The sequence below is a fragment of the Limulus polyphemus genome, unplaced genomic scaffold (assembly GCF_000517525.1).
Source record: "Limulus polyphemus unplaced genomic scaffold, Limulus_polyphemus-2.1.2 Scaffold8888, whole genome shotgun sequence".
In the NCBI taxonomy this organism is placed as follows: domain Eukaryota; kingdom Metazoa; phylum Arthropoda; class Merostomata; order Xiphosura; family Limulidae; genus Limulus; species Limulus polyphemus.
The window spans coordinates 246-15,309 of NW_013674498.1; the positions used below are offsets into that span (position 1 = coordinate 246).

A 15,064-nucleotide genomic window follows, 5' to 3' on the forward strand; every position below is an offset into this window, starting at 1 on the left:
AGGCTTAATAGTGTTTTTAAATGAAAGTATGAGTATTTTAGATAAATCTGATGGATAATAGAACGTTGGGATCCGCTTCTTTTTGTAATTATTGTTGTTGTTTTCAATAAATAGTTTAGAAAACGTTTTGGGATATATTTCCTTTTCATGTGCAGGGCTTGAATTCAATGAATTCATGTCTCTTTCTAAATACGTTTTACAACAGTTATCCGCGGACTTGGTATATTTTGAACAGGCCAAACTCACTGAACATTTCACTTGTGAATGCCTTTGATGTTAATTGGTTTGTTTCATGATTATGTACATTCAACTTGAGTTAACACGCGGCTACCCTGTGGCTCAACCATATGGCGTGTAAATTATATTCTTTAGTCTTTCTTGTATATAAGATAGCTCAGACAAAATATGAAGTGAAGATCAATTATATTACTTGAACAAACTCATCTTCAGGTAGAAAATTCATGTGCATTCAATTCAGTGTTAATGTTACATAACTAATTACTCACATATAAAGCCACTATCAGAGCGCCTACAGCCACCAAACGTTCGGGAGTAATAAGCACTGTTTGACAACATAAGATACACGGGTTCAACCACTTGAATCAAATAACATTTAAATATAAAAACAAACAGCGTTAACTACAACCATTACTAGACATGATTTAGAACATTGTGATCAATCAGTGCGTGTTAGCAGAAGACTTCTCTTGTAGAAGGAAGTGTCGACATTGACGTCACTTCTGAAAATATGTTTATCATAACAGGAAATTAGAGCATATGTCTGAAGTGGTGATTTGAGACTTATGAAATGTATCGCCATCTATTGAATGGCACCTCAAACAAAAATCCTGAAAAAAATTCGCACTTTGGATATTCAAGATTGAGACAGTTTATTTGTTTGTTTTGAATTTCATGCAAAGCTACACGAGGGCTATCTTCGCTAGCCGTCCCTAATTTAGCAGTGTAAAAATAGAGGGAAGACAGCTAGTCATCACCACCCACCGCCAACTCTTGGGCTACTCTTTTACCAACGAATAGTGAGATCGACCGTCACATTATAACGTCCCCACGGCTGAAATGGCGAGCATGTTTGGTGGGACAGGGATTCGAACCCACGACCCTCAGATTGCGAGTCGAGAGCCCTAACCACCTGGCCGTTTGAGACAGGTAGAAAAACAACTGTTGTACGTGCAACAACCATTTCTTTATACCATTGCACAATTTTAAATAAAATTTCTCCCCTCACAACAAGAACATGACTATTAATAGGACTGCACGTGAGGATTTGATTATATCTTTATTGATGCAATTTATAAATGTAGTACTAAAAACTGGAGTTTTTTTTCAATAGCAGATTTAATAAATAAAAACATTACAGTTTATACGAGTAAAATTTATGAGAACCTTGAGCTCTGTACATTGAATCGTTTTGGTGCGATGAGTTTCGTATGACTAAAGAGTACAAACCGAATACTTTTCCCACGCAGTACATCCGATTATAAATACTTTTATTTGAAAAAAACGTTCACTTTCTTACAATTTTTTTACAATGAGACACGAATACTATGACTATTAATTACTAGCACAAACTGCGCCTGTACTGCAGCGTTTCTACAAGTTGTGAATAATGGAGGGCTTTCATTGGTACATTGGGGCTTCTGTCAATCATGAGGGGCTTTTAAGCTTTTTCCCCATTTTAGGGCGGCGTTTCTGCTAGTTATTATAACTTCAGTGTTGAAAAAGTGTATTTAACACCGTGACCGCCCATATAATTTGTATTACGTATATTCAATTACACTTCAAAGAAAAATAAATTTTAAACATATTTTTATTCTTGAAATTTCATTGAAGAATACCGAAACAATCGACGTACAAATTCGTCACTGAATCATGTCTGTAACGTTTTGTAACGCGAAATAGGTATATTAAACAAGACACTAATTTGTAAAAGATAACCAACTTGAATTTATTGATCTATATTTCACCTTATGGATTCTTAAAGAACTTTAACAACATAAAGTTGATTTCCAGTTGTACAGCAAGCGTGCTTACAAACTATAATTAAAGAAACAAAATGTAACCTCAGCAAAACATGTAGTAGAAGATAAGAAAGTTGACATCACTTCCTTATGTTATCTCCCATTTCTCTGGATTGAGGGCCAAGTTACTGACCGTTTGTGTTAACAGCGGATCCTGTACGTACATTCACAGTATTGATAACGAGCTCTAAGCAACATTGACTACTTACAAACTGTATATATCAAACATGTTTCGATTATAAGCTATTGAAGTAGGAACCGATATATCTATCTTTTGCTAACATTTGAAAGATCTTATTTAAGGCTTCTTTAATAAACTACAGTTTTGTTTAGCAAAAACAGGTAAGATAAATTGGACATTGTTATGTAAAAAGGACCTAACCCACAAATCATACATTTGAGTAATTGACTAAAACGTTTCGTTTTCTTTTAAGAAATCAGTGATGAATACCGGATGTATGTTATAATTTTAATTAATGAAGACCACTGTTATGTGTTAGGACATAACATTTTCATAACAGTAAACTATTTATTATTATTTTAAAAAATGGTTTAGGTCATCTTTTCATAACGCAGATTTCCCTTGTTGTTATCTTTTAAAAGATGTCAAGAAACAGAACAATAAAGAAATCGAAATTCCAATACATTGTTATAGATTTATTAAAAATAAACTATCGAAACAAGTATTTTCATTCTAATAATTAGTGCTTATTGTTGTGGCACTCGAGATAAAGGGAGTAAAGTTAGCCCTAATAAAATAAATCCAGCTCTTCATCAAATTCGTCCACATCATTAATGATGATCTCGTCTTGAAGGATTATACTCATATAAGCTACTGTAATGAGTGTATATCAGTTGCTACACAAGTACAGTGACTTTTTTACTCGTACTCTTTATCTTATGATGCGTAGCAACTAATCTTAAACAGTTGCATTGTAAGAATTATTTACTACTAGCTGTAGTATCCGTTCCCTGGAAAGAAGTCATGATTAATGAAAGGTTATTATACGACCTGAAAATCTGCTTCCCTTATATGTAATAGAAAAAACGCCCATAAAAACCTTCAAAACACAAAATGTGAAACCACAACTTTGTATGTATCTCCGCATGTACTCAACAAACCTTCATGCCAAATTTGGTGGTGGTCCATCAACATGGGGCGAAGTGGTGGTAAAAAAGGCAAAAACGCCCATAAAAACCGAAAAACACAAAATGTAAAACTGATAAGTTATATGTATCTCCACATGTACACAACAGAAGTCAAAATCATTTTGCGCATTTTCATAACCATTTATGCTTCTTGGAAATGAGTTATGGGATTTTTTCAGTCATCGACATTATTAATTTGTAGACTGAAATCGAAAGTGTAATAATATTTTTCAGACAATAAAAAGTGCTGCATGCAGCATTCAGTGTAAAAAGATGCTATGCGCACTTAATATAACATCCTTTTGCACCAGAAAAGTGAACAAGTGAGATGGTAAATGCGATGAGAAATGCATATCTACATGTACATGTAATTACAGAACATTGAACACTTTACGTTTATCATTTTTGAAAAATTCTTCTGCAAAATGATCTAACCCTAATTTTTTGCATAACTGAAATCCTTGACAACGCAAGTGTGGCTCGAAACATTCCAATCTATAGCAGAAGTCTAAAGGGTTTGGATTTAGATCATTTTTCACAAGAAAGACTAGTATTAATTTAGTTTAGAAAATATGAAAAATCGTCTTTGGGGCTTTTGTGGGTTAAATCACTTTTGCTTAGCAGCGTCCAATGGTTTTGATTATACCTATTTTATTTAACAAAACATAAAGTATGAATATAGGACGAATTTAATTTGGTTTTCTACACCGATTACAATTCACTAGATAAGAGCACCTCAAGCTCTTTCTAACCTGTCCAAGGAAGTTTGCCCCCCAGAGGCAAAGTGGTATGTCTGCTGACTTACAATAATAGAAACCGAGTTTCGATACCCGTAGCTGGCAGACCACAGATAACCTATTGTGTAGCCTTTCTGCTTAATTACAAACAAACAAACAGACCAAGGAAGTTTGAGTGAATGTGCTTTTCATTTTGCGCAAAGAAACTGTACGTCTGTGTCAGTCCCCTGGAAAATGTAAAACTAACTGTGTCAGTCCCGCGGAAAAAGTAAAACTAACTTGCCCAAAGTTATCTTCCAAGAAGTTGTTTGAATGATGTAGAGGTAAATTTAGAATTAACATCGTTAGGCCCGACTACTGTTAATACATAATACCTAATTCACTGTCTTAAAGATATTATTATATTAATAATAGAAGAAGCATCTAGATTACCTTTATAATGCCTGTTTCCAATTACTTTAATTAAAAACAATAAATTAATTATTCTTGCCACTGCTGTAATCTATCTTCTTGTTTCTTTTCTCGTTCTTCTTGTTTGTTTTCTTTTTCCTCCAACAACTGCTGTAATCTCTCTTCTTGTTTCTTTTGCTGTTCTTGTATTGCTGCCATCAAATCTGCTAAGTCGTAGTTTGATTTGCCACTTCTCGTTTCTATCTCTCTTTTTTTTCTTTTTCTTTTTTGTTTCTTTTCTGTCTGCTCGTTTGTTAATTTCCGGTATAAATTCTTCCCGAGGAACTTCAGCGATACAAGTCTTTTCTTAATTAAAACTAATTTATTCTTTCTCGATACAATTTTATAATACACAGAATTTTCACAGTCAATACGTTTGCAATCTCGATAACAAAACATACACTTTATATTACCGTCACTACCATTCGCTTGACTCAATTATCTATCTCTTCGATCCCGCTGGTTTTTCTCGCCAGGCTTATATACTAAAAAAGAGGGCGTCCTGAACAAACTCTGTCTTATCCGTGACTTCCGCTGTCGTAACACTATTATTAGTTTGCTATAGTCAGTGTGCTACAAACTTTGGAAACTATAACTGTGATTATTATAACGCTTATCAGTGGAAAAACTTCAGATATTTGACCAGGAGCATTTACAAAGTTCGAACATTACAACTCATTTAACTTCAGTGGATTCTCATCGGACATTAGTATTTTTACGAAAACATTACATAAATTCATCGTGGAAAACCCGGATGTTTCTCCAACAAATAACTAGGACAAAGCTAGCTAGCTTCCCGTTAAGTGAATTACATCTACGTGAACTCGTAATTAACTCGCTCATCGTTAACCGTCGATAAGATATCGAAGAAGTTCCAGATTAAAAGGAAAACTTTATATTGCTTGTAAGTTTGTGAAACTTTTGTTTATAAATCATTGTATGTACAAACTATTTGTTATAATTGTTATTGTAAATTGTATTATTGTTTGTATATTAAAATCTATTTGAAATTCTAATACGTAACGCAACTTAATAAGGCTGGTAACACTACTCACACCTTTCTTTACTGGCACTATGTGGGTGTCCAGTAAAAAGTTATATGTTTGAATTTTAACAGCACAGTTGGATGTAAAGATGAATAGCGAATTACAAACAAATAGTTATATAATTTGTTTTCCTTTTAAGGTCACTTCTTACTTACTCAAAATATAGATATGTTCTTATTAACAACGTTTAAAACGTTTTTTGTGTGTGTATGTGTTTCAGAATACCATTAATTAAAGGAAACTATGAAGAGCCATTTCTATCTGTGTTTATTTACACCATTAATATGGGCAGTATTAAGTTTAGATAATCCAAACAGACCCGTGAGATTAAGTCCAGGAGAAAGTAATATAGGTAAAGTATAATATTTATTTATTATTACAAACTTGTCCTTACTAGTTCAAGCATCTTCGACTTACACTCGTAGTGGGGGCAAAGGTGAAAGTACTTGTATTTTAAAATGCGCATTTATTTAGCACTATTGATGATATTAAATTAAAACTCTTATGCTGACGTGTCACATCCCAATCCATTGAGGAGAAGATTGAATCTCTCATTCTTCACGATCTTGGTATGTTTTCATGAGTTCCAAGATGAGAGGAGAACTATAGTATAGCCGATCCAGTGTAGCCTTATGCACATCGGTAGTAACGAAAGTTGAAAATTAAGTCTTAGTTCAATTTGTGAATAATCTGTTTGAAAAGTATGTCCGTTTCTTATCGATGTTAAAGCACCAAAATAATAGGGAACAACAATGATATCTTGATACACTAACGTGTTCGTTAAAGCGGGGTAAACTTCGAGGAGGTACCGATAACTTGCAGTGTTGTTCATCACAATATTGATACATTCTTCTGGACGTATTGTAACACAGCATGGAAACAAATAAACAAACTGTAATTTTTGTAGGAGCTATGAATTAAAATATGAACAAAATCTCTCTTAAAACATAGTTATAAAGCTGGTATAGTGAAAGTATGAACTAGTGAGACTAAACCATACGACAACAATCAATCTAATTGTTGATAGTTGGACTATTCTATGTTTATGTCAAAACTTCAAAGAAAATCAAACAAAAATTAACAAATACCGTTTGTTTATAGTAAACACAAAGCTACAAAATTGGCTATCTGTGCTCTGCCCATCACGGGTATCGAAACCCGGTTTTAAACGGTATAAGTCCGCAGACGTACCGCTGTGCCACGGGAGGGGGCAACAAATATTGACGACCATTATAAAAATCTTAAATAACAACGATCTGGGATCTTTTCTGTTTCATGCACCGTGTTCAAATTGAAAAGAATATATATTTTTGAACGCAGTTGTTAATGCTGATTTCAGAAATATAAATTGAAATTTGGAGAAATGAAAATAAATATTATATATATATATTTGCTTACAAAACAAATGAAGTACTTTTAGTATTACATATATATCTTAGCATTTAAAATAATTGCAAACATCAAGACAATACATCAAGTATCTAGTGACGAAGTAACACATTCAATGTGAAAATTCAGAAATATTCTTGAATATTTGCTTGAAGAGATCATCATTTTCATGCTTACGACGCCAAACAAACTTGTTACGTCGCTTATAACATCTGTTAAAAACATTCCAAGTATATTCAATTTTCTGCAGATATCAGAAATATAAATTAAAATTTGGAGAATTGATTTTTAAAGCGTAAGAAATGGGAAAATATTTTCATTATCTTAAGAATTTTGTTAATGAAATTTATTCTATACTTAAATAGACATGTAATTATTTACTAATTAGTCGAACTTGATCTAACCTCACATAAACTGACCTAACCTAGCAAAAAAAAATATTTTTATTTGTCAAAACTCTAATTTATATTTCTGAAATCAGCATTAAAAACTACATTCAAAATATATAATTCATGTGTAAATGTTTTAAAAACAAAAAATCGCACATTACGAACAACTTTCCCTAAGCATATAACGTTTTAAGTATCAGTTTTTGTCAGTTCATTTAAGATTCCAGGCTATAATTTGTATGAAATAACTTGCACAGGGAATATAAAATACTTAACTGTGAAAATGGGAATTCAAACCAATGCAGAAATTCATTTAAAAGAAAAATATTTTACAAATTAGTGTTAGAGTAAATCTTCAGTTAAATATTTCTTTACTAACCAAATGGTTGTTTGGTGAGATAATATATTAGAATAATTTGGAAGTACATTGATATAAACCGAAGTAATTAATTTTATGTTTCTGTTATAAACAAGCAAACAAATTTTTCAACCTCACAAATTGTTATGTAATGCACTTCTTGATCAAAATATTAATCCACAGTTTCATCATCTCATAAAATAAACCACTTTAACAGTTGGAGTGTTCCTGATAAATTCCCTCACCTGGAAGAGTAAGGTCTGGAACTATATTTGACATAAAAGGTTTAGTAGTACTTTCAGGCGGTACAACATCAGGGCAGCAAACAACTGGATTCAAACCATTCCATTCACAAATTGTAGGGTATTCTTGATATGTGTTGGATAGTACTATAGGGCAGTCATAGAGGGTTTTACAGTGTCCTCTCTCATTCTTGGGTGTTTTACACAAATCATCAGTAGGGTTACCATCATTTCCTGGGAAGAAGATACCACTTCTAAGGTAGGTCAAAACAGATCTATCCAAGGCGTGCTTTTCTAAGATTCAGAAAAAAAATACCCATTTTTTAAAACAATAACGTAATATTTATCCGATTAACTCTTATAGGAAAAAATATGTATGTCTATTTTGTTAGAAGTTTTTAAGATATGTTTACTTTAGGCTTGATATTGCTAAAATTCTTGATTCTCCTTTATATTTTACTTTCATTAAAACATAGAAGTTTCTCAAAAATATCTAATTTACAAATGTATTAATTTCAGTTGGTGACTTGTTGACATGAGGTGAATATTGTATCAAAAAAGGATAACACTTTATTATGTAAACCGGAAACAAATCTTATAATCTGCATATCTATTCTAAATATTACGTGCGCACATAAAAATATGAAACATGTTTTCTATGAACTAAAAGCAGAGAATATTCAATTCAATGATGATTATTTTAGATGCAACTCTAAGTACTTATTCAAGTAAAAACATTATTATTCTAAAAACAAATATATGCAAAAGATGTATAGAATTATAATCAGTCAAAAAACATTTTCTTTACAGAATAGTTTTAGAAATCAGATATAAGTATAGCTGTGTAGTTAAAGCAACCGGAGTGTAATTGAAAGCAAATGCTAGTTTACATCTGGTTCTTTTTCATTAATACCCACCATGTATTTATTTTTGTCAATGATTTTTGAAGTAAAACTTTTGTAATTGACTGTTATAGTCCAACGTATAACGAATCTTGTGATTTTACCAAATTCTTGCTTAGGAGTTGACAAACCGACATTGGAGGTGATCACGTGAGAAATGCTACTTTGATACTGTAACATTATATACACAATTACATAATCAGTTTTTATACTTACAGTTCGTGGATCTTTTCTGTTTCATGCACCGGGTTGAACTATAATAGAAATTTCTTCCACTTATATTTGGTAACATCGTGAAATGAGATTATTACTATGATAGTAATGTAATTTGTCCTCAATTTTAATAAAACGTGTCTGATTAATGAAATAAAATAGCCAAAATATCTTGTTTTATTATCTTGACCACTTACATTTCAAGAGGAGTGGAAGTACTGTTGATTTATTTTAGGCTTCATATTAACAATGATCAAACTCTATTGAACTCGTGATTGTTTCTCATCATCAGCTTGATCCACAACAGTAAAACAATCATTGGTAATAAGTATATCACATGGGATATTTGAATAATTCTGAACTTTTCCAGGATTAGTTTATTTTGTATACGGATTTAGAACCACCTAGTATTAAAGCTTACATATTGCTCCGCACATTTTCGCCATACAAATTTGTAAGTAACAAATGATTCATTACATTTGTATTACAACTTTGAAATGAAAAATCGAGCAACTTACTTAAAGATACATGAACTGTGTGTGATATTAAAGCTAACTGGTGTTTTACATATTGCGATTGTTGTTCTACGTATTGTAACGTTATTATTACTGTTTTTTAAGTACATGAACTGTGTGTGATATTAAAGCTAACTTGTGTTTTATATATTGCGATTATTGTTCTAAGTATTATAACGTTATTACAACTTGCTTTTCTTGGTACATGAACTTCAAGATTTTAGGGGTTGTTAATATATTTATAATCTCATTGATATTGCTATCAAAGTACTATAAAATCATCACGTTTAAAATATATATATAAAGATAATTTCATAATGAATATTAGAATAATTGATTACAGTCTTGTAATCATAATATAACACAATATTTTGTGCAGCAATTAGTGAACAAAAACAGAGTAAATGGAACAAACTGTCAGAAGTTTTGATATTGGAGAAACTAATTTTGACATATTCGCGTGTCCACAACGTGAGACTGAATAGGACACATGAATGTATCAAACCTAGATTCTCCAATATCAAGACTTCTGACAGTTTGTTCCTTTTACTGTGTACTAACAGTTTGTAAACATGGTCAATAAGTATTTTATTTAAATTTACATTGAAGGTCTCAGGAACAAAATTACAAAAATGTGCACAAAGTTCGTGTACCACAAACCAAATTTCGAAATTAGCTTATTGATTATGCACAAAAGTATTCAACAAATTGTTATCTAGAGTACTTGCTGAAATTAAGTGAACTTTGTGTGGATGTTTACTATTTAAATATTGTAAAGAAAAGTCAACATGACCCTGTAATCGTAAAACAGTAGATGTGTCATGAACATGCCTTCTATTAACACGTGGATTAAATTATTTTAATCACCGTACTTCGTAATAAACTTAGAAGAAAACTTTTACTCTCCAGATAATAATAAGGAACTTTTTATTTCAATCATCGTTTCAGGTTGTGGCATTCGTACAAAAATTCAAAGTGGAGGGTCTATGTTATTGACCCAACTTCAGCCATCAAGGGAAAAGCGAGCTGTTCTGAGTGACGAGGAAGTGGCTGGCGGAGTTGATGTACTTCCTTATTCTTGGCCATGGATGGTAATATTATTAGAAATATAATTTCGCATACAGTTTTTATGAGTTTATAAAATTGTAACTGTTCTGTTACTTAAACTTTATGCAAAATTTTGTATTTACCAATGGCCATAATGACTTACACTACTGTTAAGTATAATAGTTTATATTTTTAGTCAACTTCTCATAAAATAATTATATTTTGAGGTGCTATGTTTTCCAAATATGCTTCTAGATCATCGTAGATCCCATACAGTCCTGTTCGCAAAAAGGGCACTTAAACTGATAAACTACATTTCACGAAATCTGTGGTGATATTCTAGCATTAAGATAATTTTGACACGACATCCTGGGTGTAAAATGTATTTTAACTGTATGTAAAAATAAGCTCTATGAAGAAGAATTCGCACGTTTTAGCGTTGTAAGCTGTGAGACTTATCGCAGAGCTAACGTAAGACAGGCTTACCACTTCAAGGCAAATCCATTGGTGGTTTTATGAAGTTTTGTTATTTATATAGTAACCATGTCTAGATCTACTATATAGCCGTTATTAATCCTTACGTTTACTGCTATATGACCAGGGAATAACACAGCTGTTTCAACAATATGACAGATCATTACTATTGTTCAACATTGTTATGGGTTGAATGAAATAGTACATGTGCAAGAAAAACTACAAAAACCATTGCATTTTATTGCCAGTAAATTTTTATAAAACAAAAAGAAAAAACGACTGTGGAGGACCACTAAATACTATCGTGACCTGATGTGCTATTCCACAATCTTACAGGTTTAGAAAAGTGATTCTTTGAGTTTTATTTGTCACTGTCATTTGTTAATGCATCATAATTATGTGTGATGATTATATTTTTTTGTTAATTTAATATATAATAAATACATGAATGTAATTTTCATTTACAGTATAAACTATTGTTGTGTTCTGAATATGCTTAATAAATACTTTAAGCATCAAAGTATATCATGAACCGAATTTGTTAAACTGCGCCCCCTACCTATAAGTAAGTAAATTTTTTTACTTGGAGGTTCTGCTTGTCACTATTGTTAGGTAGGATCTTTAAATAATTTAAATGAAAAACTAGGTCCACTTACATAAGGTGTGTTTAAACACCCTTAATCTCTACGGTCCCCTTAAATTTGCATGTTCTTTCGCACGTGTCTGTAGCCCTACAATTGGGGGTTCGATCCCCAAGTGCCACAGCACAGATAACCTATTGTGTAAATTCGTGCTAACAACAAAGAGTGTTTTTGTGGTACACGTACGTTTTAATACATACAATATATATATTTCGCTTTTCTTTCTTGCTTGATCATACTATTGTTTTGTATATAATTACGACGTTATCTATGGGTAGCAAATGTTTTGATAATTTGCAGTACTTTTAATTTTATCCGTTTTAAAATTGTAGATGTCGTTTTCAAGGGATCTAATAGCTACTGCAAAGTTTAATTTTCTTGAAAATTACAATTTTGTTTTTATATGTACCTCATTATAGGTTGGAATCTCGCAAAAGTTTGGGCTTTCTGAAAGATTTCTATGTGGTGGTGCTCTTATCTCATCCACATACGTCATCAGTGCTGCTCATTGTTTTAAGACATCAAATAAACCTGTGTAAGTAATGACATGACAATACTAGTTACAATAGACACACACACACACACATATATATATATATATGTGTGTGTTTGTATATAATTTATTTGTATATATGATTCTTATTACTGTAGTCCCCCAGTGGAACAGCGGTATGTCGGCGGACTTACAACGCTAGAAACCGGGTTTCGATACCCGTGGTGGGCAGAGCACAGATAGCCCATTGTGTAGCTTTGTGCTTAATTCCAAACAAACCAAACCAATATTACGTGTAAATATTGATAAAACTTGTGAGTGAAAGCAAAGGAGAATATGCAATATATCAAACACTATATCTGTCATATCCAGTGCCAACGAGGCCTTTTGTCCAATACCAGGGCTCCCAGGCCGGATGGGATACAATAGGCATAGTATTAGTCCATGTAATATGTTTAATAACTTTACCAAGAACTGTTATGGTGTAAACTACATTAAATAAGTAAGGTGTAATTACCATCATTTTTATTTAAGTCATTTTACAAATCTGAATTTAGGTAATAATTAATAACACATTTTATTTAAGCTTACCTAAATTCAAATTTGTAAAATGACTTGGATAGAATGTGTTATTAATTCTTACCTATATTCAGATTTGTAAAATGACTTAAATAGAATGTGTTACTAATTCTTACCTAAATTCAGATTTGTAAATGACTTAGATAGAATGTGTTATTAATTCTTACTTAAATTCAGATTTGTAAAATGAAATTAATAACACATTTTATTTAATTTATTTTACAAATCTGAATTTAGGAAAGAATTAATAACACATTTTATTTAAGTCATAAGACACAATGCTGACAAATTTCACACGCTAAAGTTGGTAGCCTTGATATAATGACTACTAACATATCCAAACACGCGTCACATACTGTTTCAAGTCTATCGTGATCAGAATACCCTGTCGTGTGCAGGGGTAAATTGATATTTTTATGTACTTAAGAAACTGTTTTCTTCTGCAAAGATTTTATGATACTAAGTACCGTGCTCAGGGAATTTAAGTTACCAAGTATTTAAAGGTGAATTCCTTCGGCTGTACATAATTTTGTTTGTGTGTCTGTGTGTTTTCTTAGAGCAAAGCCACATCGGGCTATCTGCTGTGTTCACCGAGGGAAATCTAAACCCTGATTTTAGCATTGTAAATACGAAAACTTACCGCTGTCCTGCCGGGGGACAATTTTGTTTGATAACTATGCCTGGGAGAGACGACACACGCAAGTCATTTTTAGCAAAATGGCAGTTTGGAGCATGTTGACACATTTCACTTGGGGTGGACTGACAAGTGTGTCAACCAACTCCACAAAGATGAAGTTGCAGGTATTTTTTTCATGATCTTATTTCAAAAATAGATATAATACTAAATCATCTAACTACACCAAACATGCTTGCCCTTTCAGCCGTGGGGGCTTTATAATGTGACAGTCAAGACAACTATTCGTTGGTAAAAGAGTAGCCCAAGAGTTGGCGGTGATGACTAGCTGCCTTCCCTCTACTCTTACACTGCTAAATTAGGGACGGCTAGTATATTACCAACGTTGATAACTGAACCAATTGTTGGTTGAGATGTTGCAAAAGAAATATCTGATGAAGCTTTTCACCAGACACTAATCATAGCAGAATCGTCTGGTAAATGATCTATAGGAAATAGTACAGCTTATAAAATGAGTCAGATCAACGTAGGCCGCTAAGGCAATCACTGATTGGTATGTCCTTTAGCCAATCAGGAAATGTCACAGACAAGTTTTGTACAACGAAAAACCTTTTCAAATTTTAACTATTAAGATATTTTAAATTTGATGTTTAGTTACTTTCTAGCACTTATTAGTATAATTCATATAGAGAAAACATTTAAATCAAATTTTCATTTCTGCACCTAATTGTCAATTTTTAATGAATTTTCTGGACATCCCCTAAATAATAAATATTTTTGCAAAGACCCCGTCACCTCTCGAGAGTATATTGGCCATTTCTTGAAATTAAAGTGTTTCCTTTGTATTTTTCTGCTGAGTTTTTATAACATTATTATGACGTCACGTCAAGTGGTTTGATCATTCATTTACTAATGAAACACATAAAAAAAGGTTAAATGTGATTGGATAGAGCAAGAATTATACTATCCCAACTTATTGAAGTAAATGTAATGGCTTGAGCATTAGTTTATGGTTCCGTGCGAAAGTTCTTATATGGAATTCCTATAGCATTGACGAAAGGCACTTTCTGGTACTTTATGAAGACTTAGTAACAAATGACAGAGCTGGACATTTGTTTATAGTTTAGGTAATTTATTTTTCTCTGACAGTGTTTGTGTGTTAACTTATATCCGTTTGAAAGTGACCAAAACTTTCTTCAAATATAACTTGATAAGGTAAGTTTAGAGACGAGCTGCATGGGTAACAAAGAAAACTATTATTATTTTAACACAGTAACAAATGCATAACGTATCGAAATCACCTTAATACATACAATGTGTTATTCCATTAGCTCGTTACACCACTGAAAATAGATGAGGTTCCCAACAGAAGTATGGCTTTGGCCGTTTTACAACTGATTAAAATGTTTATTGGTTTGGTTTGAATTTCGCGCAAAGCTACACGAGTGCTATCTGGGCTTGCCGTCCCTAATTCAGCAGTGAAAGACTAGATGAAAGGCAGTTAGTCATCACCATCCACCGCCAACTCTTCGGCTACTCTTTTACCAACGAATAGTGGGATTGACCGTCACATTATAATGCCCCCACGGAAGAAAGGGCGAGCATGTTTGGTGTGACTGCTAAATTAGGGACGGCTAGCGCAGATAGCCTTCGTGTAGCTTTGCGCGAAATTCCAAAACAAACAAACAATCTTCCTCGATACAAACTTTTAATACACAGTAATTTCACAGTGAGTATGTACCTCGTCACTCTAACTTAACAACTTTT

General features: G+C 32.5%; 1 protein-coding gene across 1 annotated transcript in view; it reads left to right on the forward strand.

The window, feature by feature from the left end:
• Nucleotides 1-10,377: 10,377 nt before the first annotated feature.
• The window catches only part of LOC106475625 (clotting factor B-like), a gene marked incomplete at its 5' end in the record, with an annotated part of 10,275 nt that continues 5,588 nt past the window's right edge, over nt 10,378-15,064 (forward strand). The window contains 2 exons of the mRNA XM_013936302.2: nt 10,378-10,520; nt 12,011-12,126. Coding sequence (XP_013791756.1) covers nt 10,378-10,520; nt 12,011-12,126 — 259 coding nt within the window. The remainder of the gene's footprint in view (nt 10,521-12,010; nt 12,127-15,064) is intronic.